We start from the raw sequence: 8,105 nt of genomic DNA on the forward strand, positions 1-8,105 counted from the left end.
GTTTGAAACCACACTACACGCTAAAAAGGGCGTTAAATTCGTTAAATGACGGTATTTGCGATTTTTTTTATGAAAACTGATGTTATGACCAAGTTTATATGGTTAAAATATGTTATTTAGTATAACATATCAGTAGGTAAAAGGTTTTGTATGAGAATCATAATTTAAAACCATTTTAAGGGCCATAAAGGCATTCTCGTCATTTAAAAAAAATCCCACCATCATTTTTCTTGTTAAGATCATTTTGTATGTTAAGACTAATTTGTATTTGATCCTTTAATATACATTATTTATCTACATAATAACATAGCCATCACAAGAGATTTTGTTGTTTTCTTAATTTCATTCAAATAAATTTATGAAGGTTCAGTTATTTATATACATACACTAATAACCGAACAATAAAACCTTATTATACGAAAAAAAAAACTAAAATCACCATATTTTTATTGGTTTGATTTTTCAATTAATTCGGTTGTTGTTTGGGTTTCCTCTCACCGATAGTCATATTGTTTATACACGTACGCTAATAACCGAACAATAAAATCTTATTATAACAAAAAAAAAAACTAAAATCATCATATTTTTATTGGTTGATTTTTCAATATTTCGGTTGTTATTTGGGTTTTCTCTCACCCCTTGTCATATTGTTATTTAGTAAAGAAATTTATACGTGATCGTCTATAGGTGATCAATTTTGAGCAACTAATTAGCATAATAACCCTACTTTACTTATTTTCTTCACAGCATAGAGTTTAATAAACAAGTAAGTTGCTATTTTATATATTAAAAGTAACCAAGTTACAACATGTAAGTTGATCACAGAAGGATACAACTTGCGCAGAACGCCAAAAACAGAACTTGGCCATAATGGCAAGCAAAATCGTTTATATTCTAAGGGATCGATTCATAACACCGGCGGGTTGAAGAAAAAATGTAACAAAATTACACCTTTCTTCTTTTAACCGCGAAAAACATGAGCTAATAGTAATAGTTATTATGAGTTAGAAGGACGTTGGTGGTTATGGATGCCTTCATAGGTTGTGATTACATACCGCGCATCCTCTACATCTCTTTCCACTCTCTTTTTTACTGAACATCCGTCTGCTGAACACCGGTAATAATTCCTGTGTATACATACATATGAAATACATATGAGTATAACCAACACCGTTATAAAAGAAAATATAGTACAAGAACCTTAATTTATTGATGTTTTTTTTTAATTCTAAATCATCTCATTTCAACCTGAGTAGATTTTTAGGTAGAACCTATTTTGACCCGTCACTCGACCCGACCCGTCTGTTTTGCCAGACTTACTTCTATGAATTAATTTCTGATTTTAATCATATAACCAGTACTCTTAAGTCTTAAAACACATCCAAACAACCCCTTATTGTGATTGGAAAATGACATTATTAATCACCCTTGTACCTTGGGTTTGGGCTATTCTTCACCATCTTCTTTCCATATTTTCTCCACTTGAAACCATCATCTAGAATCTCTACCTGTGATTTAGTTTTAAAGGCAATTTTTTCTTTCGTAACCCTTTGGGCCTGCCCAACTCCATTGCCACCTGGTTATAAAAAAACAACATCTTTTTGGTCAAATCTTGATCATGGTCAAATAGAAAAAATGTTTTGTCAAAGATGGCATGCATACATACAATTCAATTCCATCCTTACCCTTAAATACTAGGACCATTGGTGCACTAGGGATACCCCTATTATTATTAAAGGGCTCCAATTGTGTATTTTTGTTTGTTTTTTTTTTTTTTTTTTTGGTGTACATGAAATAACAAATATGATGTAACCATTATAAGATTATTGATCTTACCACTACTATTTCCTTGAAGGTGGCTGCTACTTGTTCCAATACTTGACTGACTTCCATGATCATCAATGGCAGCTGCAGCGTAAACCGGATTATAATCTTGATATTCAGGAACAATGGGTGGTTGATCTTCATTGCTCCAATCATGAAAAACCAAAAGGTCATCAAAAAACTCCGAATTTTGTTGATTTGGAACATCATATTCTATATCAGGTGAATCTATTGATCTATAACTGTAGGATTTAGACATTGGATCATCTCTACTCATTTTGAAGTTTGGTTTGCATGATGATGCAAAGTTGTGTTCTTGATATATTATCATGATAATGAAGGCTTCCTAGTGACCTTCCTGGGACCGTCGTTGAAGCTTCGTCATGTTAATGGTGACAATAGTATCTACCATTAAAAAAAATATAGATTTAAGGTCCCATGAGTGAAAACAAATTCTGTGATGTTACAGTTTTAGATTACTTTTGTAGTTTTATGGGATTTTTAATTAGGAAAGTGTGAAGGAAATTGGTAAATTGATGGGACTTGCGTTTGGTGTCGATGATGACGTTCGTTAGTAAGTAAGCACACACGTCGTTGAGGAGCATAGGTGGCAAAACTGATGGGTTCTATGGATTGGTTGACGGGTTAGTCACGTTGGTATACATGAAGGCTGGAACACATTTGTACATCAAAATTGGTATTATTTTAATAATAACAATAATATAAATATTTTGAATAAAAAATAATTTAGATGACATTCCCAGTAAATTTTGACTCATTAAAATCTAATCACTCATAATAAACATGTTAAAATTATTACCCCCAAATGCTAATTAACTTATTTAAAAGTCTGAAGTTATTATTTATTTAGAAAATTGATACAGGCTTATTTTTTATATTTATTCACAGGAAGAGTGTATGAGATTAGTAAAGATATGTGAAAAAAAGTGTGATATGCTTGATAAACAAGTTAATAAAAGTTCGAATTTTGGGATTATGATAAAAAATAGTAAAATCATTGACTTTGAAGTTTGAAAAGTCAAGACTGAGCAAGACAAAGGGATATTATATCAATTAAGTGATAAGAGAAGGAAGACTTGTGAGTTGTGACTAGACTTTTGTGGTCTTAAATGTAGATCGACCCTTTTATAACGCCACACACCTACTCATTATCTTTACAACATGAGGTGTGGAGGAGCTTGAATTGGTGACATTACTCGACACGTGGTGAGGGTAAGATTCACAAACTAATACTAAAAAACTAGAGGTGTGGTGGGGTGTGGATTAGCTGGGCGTGGCCAACCATGTGGAATATATATTTTTTTTTGTTTAAACTCTTTAAAATTTCATTTAATAAAAATAACACACTAATTAAATAGAAGATTAAATAGAATATTTTAAAAAACTACAAAGAAAATTAAAAAAACCTACATAAAATTAAAAAATAAAATAAAAAAGTACTAAAAAGTTACTCCATTTATATTTTTTCATGATTTCTTCTTTCATTTCTAACGTCATTGTCAATTGTTGGCCGGTATGGTGATCGAAGGGCATGGCGAGAAATTTCATATCTTCTCGTTTTTCTTTTAAAGATATCTTTTTATCTAACGATGCTTGGATATTTTTCCTCATCTCGATCCTTTGTTGTTAGAGCAAATTAAATGTATCAATTTTGGTATTAAGATCTTCCAACTAGTCGGTGTACAACCCTTTACCCGAGGCCGAACCCAATGTCGAAGCCGATCTCCTTCTTTGAAGCCGCTTTTTGACGTGTCTACCGGGTGGGCGGGAAAGAGAATCATCAAAATCATCCAGATTAAGATCAAACTCTTGATCACGAGCATCGGACTGAGCTTGGGATGAGGGTGCTCTTGCCTGTTTTGATGAGGTTGACTCGCTAGCAGGAGGGACTCTCGCCCATTTCGAAGCGTGCCTACATATACTTGAAGTCGTTCTTCTTGTTCTCTCTGTATACTAGGAAGGCATTCTTAATAAAGTCAACCTCGGTTTCACCGATTCTTGGCGCGTTCTTCGACTTATGGAAACAAGTGTTGAACGCGGTGACTTGGGTATTTATATCTCCCCACTTCGACGAGAGGCTATCATTTTCACGATTGACCCCCCCCCCTGCATTTGCGTATGAAATGTTTTCTTGATCGAATCCCAAAAATCTTTTTTGTGTCGTGAATTCCTTATTCCGAAACACAAATAATATTATAAACATTATAAAAAATTGTAATAAAACTTAAAACAATAATATTGTAAACATTAAGTATGTTATATTTGTCACACCCGCTCGTGGGCGGAATCGCAAGGTGTGAACTTGATCTGTTTTCATTGCATACGATATAAGTAAACAAGCTACATGAATAAAAAGCACGATGTTCATCCATTCAACATAAGTAAAAGATACAAGTCATACGTTGTTCGAAAATAAAAGACAACACAAGTTATAATGTTTTACAAAAGACTTGTTCCATAATAAAGTTTTTAAAACACAAAGGTTTTGCATCCTATGTCTCACTCGAAAATGAGATATATGGATCAAACACTTCAAAAGCGGATGACATTGCCAACATGACAACCATATTCTTCGTGATAACCATTTCGCCAAAATCCACTAAGTTTCCTGAAATACATGTAAGTTTAAAAACGTCAACAAAATTTGGTGAATTCATGTGTTTTGAGTTCGCATCAAATGAATCTTATAAACATTTGAAAGTTCTTGTATTGAAAACCGGTATGTAAAGCGTCTATGAAATCGTTGATCATTAATGTTTTGCAAGGACATTAATATGTGTAAGGACATAGGAAGCACTCAACGCTTGACGATTTAGTACTGATCCACTCGGTTGGGACAACAAAAGCACTACATGCTACCACACAAGGACCCATGAGTGGGGCTCGCCCGTACCCGATAGATTATATAAAACATTAATGGCACTTAAGTTTCACCCTATTCGCACATGATCTAGTTGTTTCATTCCATAGTTTAACCATACCATTCGTGACATGTATTTCCCCCCGAGAGTTGTAAAATCGAAAACGTTTAAAAGAAAAGGGGGACATGAACTCATAGTTTTGCGTACGAATGAGTGTGCTAGCAAAAAGGGGTATTCCAAATGCGTGAGTCAACCTATAGGTGTTCTAACTCATTAGACACTTAGGTCTCTACTAGACCGTGTACGCGATGCTCATCTTGAACGTTGTTAAATTTGTATTATTTATGTATTTGGAATCCTTGTGTATTTTTAATATGTTGGTATTTGTTTCGTGCATTTGTTTTTAATATATATACACTTCTTATATATATATATATATATATATTGCATTCATAATGTGTACGAACGGGCCTCGCCCTTTGGTGTGTGCGAAGCGTGATATGATTTTATTAATATTTTGAGCCCATTTTACACATTAATCAAGTTTTAAATTTATAAACACGATATTCTACTAACACTAAACACACACTTGGACAAGTGCACCCATCGTGAGCGTAGTATAGCGTTGGTAAGATACCGAGGTCGTCTAAGGACACAAGAGCTTTTAGTACCGGTTTATCCTCAACGTCTAATCAATCTAAATTTTTTGAGAAAAGATTTGAAACATGAAAATAAAAATTAAAAATGCAGAAATAACTAAAAATAAAAACAGATAGACAAGATGAATCACTTGGATCCGACTCGTCTTTAATGTACCCTTTGATGATTTTCGCACTTTCGGACTTTTTAAAAGATTATCTTAGTTATAGTAGTAGGCCCCTCTTTTGAAGATGACGTTACCCTTAACGCAGTGGTTTGAGTCAGCAGGGATACAATCCCAAAGGGTCGGAATATTGAAAGATAATTAATTAAGTTATTAATGCGAAAAGTGGTAGGCCCCTCTTTTGAAGGTGACGTTACACTCGGCTAGGTGGTTTGAGTAGGCAAGGATTGTCACACCCCGATATTTACAGCTCAGCCTGGTGGGCCCGGTGGCGAGTATCGTGACGTAAGATTGATATCGTCATAGTCAAACATACACAGAATAGCACAACGGAAGTCTTGGATGAAAATAATATTACGAACCGAAACACAAAGTATAGGTAAATATTATACAATCGGTTATAAGTGGATCCACAGGCGGATCTAAAACAAATAACAAATTTATTGTTCAACAGACTTTAAGCACTAAGAACTTGCAAGATTCCTTAATTAGTGCTCAGGAGCTTCCAGCCCATTACGCGTAGTACCTGCCACTTAGTCTTTTGAAAAATACGTTAGTTTACACTGGTAAATACAATTAACTGACCCTTTTGAAAAGTGTTTATAAAATTGGTTTGGATGCACAAGGCATAAAATCTTTTATAACTTGGGACAATTATATAAAATAATCTTGTATACAGATTAACATGTTTGTCATTCGTTCAGAACCCGGTTAGAAGAGCCGAGACAAGATTAATAGATACACCACTGGTATAAGCCCACAAGAAGTTTCCTCACGAGTGAGATACCGTTTTACATACGCAACTATCAGATGTATGCCTACACCCCGTGCTTAAGTCGTAGCCATTTCAAATGAATGAGCCGAGGATATCCAGGACACGGTCATATTAACCCCCAAAGGCTTTGTATCAAACAAAACAGATTAAAAGGAGTTATCTCAATGATTTAACCACTAATCGATTAAATATTCAATACTCGACCAAGACGTAATAGTTTACCGTATCCCAAGCCCGTATAAGGGAAAATAAGTTAAAAGTATTTATCTGAGCTTAGAAATGTAATTTAATCTCAGCCGTATATTCTATTCAGCAAGTGTAGATAGCTTTTACTGGGCTCCTAATCTGGAACGAATGTTTTATTATCCTGTTTGATTTCCTGATGGGTCTTATTTAAGTTATAACTTAGACCGGTTAGTTTTAAGAAAGGTTTACGGTTCAAAACGCAAGATTAAGCGAAGACCGGATTAGAATGTGATTTAGACCCAACAAGTATGAAGACTTATATAGAATGGGTAAACTAAATACATTCTGGATTTTGAAGTAAAAATGATAAGGTTTGACCTGTTTCGGTTAATTTATGCAAACTAGTTACATAAATCGTACCGAACGCGTATATGCATAACGGGTAAACGAATGAGTCATGTACAAGTCCCGTAAGTTATTATGCTTAAACTATGTTGTGATATCAGTAGGGTATCTTCCATTATGCCCAAAACGAATTTAAAACCACTTTAAGTCCCGTAAGGGTATTTTGGTCATTTTAAAGTTTATAAAGAGGTTAAATAGCAATCTGAGGTTCTAGTCTAAAATATACAGTAAAATATTAATTTTATCAAGTTAATCAGTAAGATATCATACATATGTGAGGTTTATCATTTATGGCCAAACTACGCACCGTAGGGGCATTTTGGTCATTTCACATATGCTTTTAAGGTCAAATTTGGAAATCTTAGTTCAAGACTTATACTTACTGTTAAAGTATAAAAATTTATTTTTGAAATCAGTAGGTAACAAGTCTTAGGCGTTAAATATGGTTTTAAACCATACTATGCGCTTAATAAGCGTAAAGGTCGGTATTTGATGATATTTGAGATGTTTATAAAATTTTGAAGTTTTGATCAGTCTTGAATGTTAGAGATATTTTATTTAACATATGATATCAGTAGGAAAAGGTTTGGTATTCAAATCATATGTTAAACTCATTTTATTAATGAAAAGGGCATTATCCTCAATTACCGAATTCATGCTAGAACTCGACGTTAAGGTCAGTATAAAATTTGACAACAATTTCCAAAAATCGCTAAATATTATATCATAACAGTGGGTAGCAAGTTTGGTGCCAAAAATTGGGTTTAAATATGATTTATGCTGAAAATGCCATTTAATTAACAAAAAGTTTCATTTTTACGAAATCTTGCATAACTTTCATTTGAGACCAGAAACGGATGTCAAATTTTTAGGACATACTTATATATCAGTAATAAAGCTTTTTGTCCTCTCACATTTTAAAAAATCTCATTTTTATAAAATAAGGGCATAATGGTTAATTTTAAGCATTTAACGGAAACATGCATATGATTCAGATTTCTAAAGGACCATGTCGTATGACCTTAGAGGGTTATACTAACATATAATATGGTCACAAAGGAACCTTAAGGCATAACTAAACTAAGCTAATTCGGGTCAGAACTGAAAGTCAAAGTAAAAGTCTACTTTTGCGACTTTCGATTGCGAACCGAGCCTAATACTCAGAATTGTCGGGTTGAACATGCCTAGACATGTTCAAGTAATATTTACC

At 33.7% G+C, this 8,105-nt stretch overlaps 1 protein-coding gene across 1 annotated transcript; it reads right to left on the reverse strand.

Moving 5' to 3' along the window:
• Nucleotides 1-759: 759 nt before the first annotated feature.
• On the reverse strand, nucleotides 760-2,201 carry LOC110877782 (probable WRKY transcription factor 50). Its single transcript, XM_022125987.2, has 3 exons — nucleotides 1,837-2,201; nucleotides 1,435-1,576; nucleotides 760-1,127 (listed from the first exon to the last, which is right to left on the reverse strand). Exons 1-3 carry the CDS (start codon nucleotides 2,153-2,155, stop codon nucleotides 998-1,000), a joined length of 591 nt encoding a protein of 196 aa, XP_021981679.1. The 5' UTR covers nucleotides 2,156-2,201; the 3' UTR covers nucleotides 760-997.
• Between the last annotated feature and the right edge of the window lie 5,904 nt (nucleotides 2,202-8,105).

Source organism: Helianthus annuus, chromosome 9 (genome assembly GCF_002127325.2).
Source record: "Helianthus annuus cultivar XRQ/B chromosome 9, HanXRQr2.0-SUNRISE, whole genome shotgun sequence".
NCBI lineage: Eukaryota > Viridiplantae > Streptophyta > Magnoliopsida > Asterales > Asteraceae > Helianthus > Helianthus annuus.

Excerpts from the sequence above, each read along its gene's own strand:
- LOC110877782 (XM_022125987.2), bottom strand. The coding sequence starts at position 2,155 with ATGATAATATATCAAGAACACAACTTTGCATCATCATGCAAACCAAAC. Across the intron at positions 1,577-1,836 it reads CCTTCAAGGAAATAGTAGTG|GTGGCAATGGAGTTGGGCAG; the intron begins GTAAGATCAATA and ends TTTTATAACCAG. Across the intron at positions 1,128-1,434 it reads AAGAATAGCCCAAACCCAAG|GAATTATTACCGGTGTTCAG; the intron begins GTACAAGGGTGA and ends ATGTATACACAG.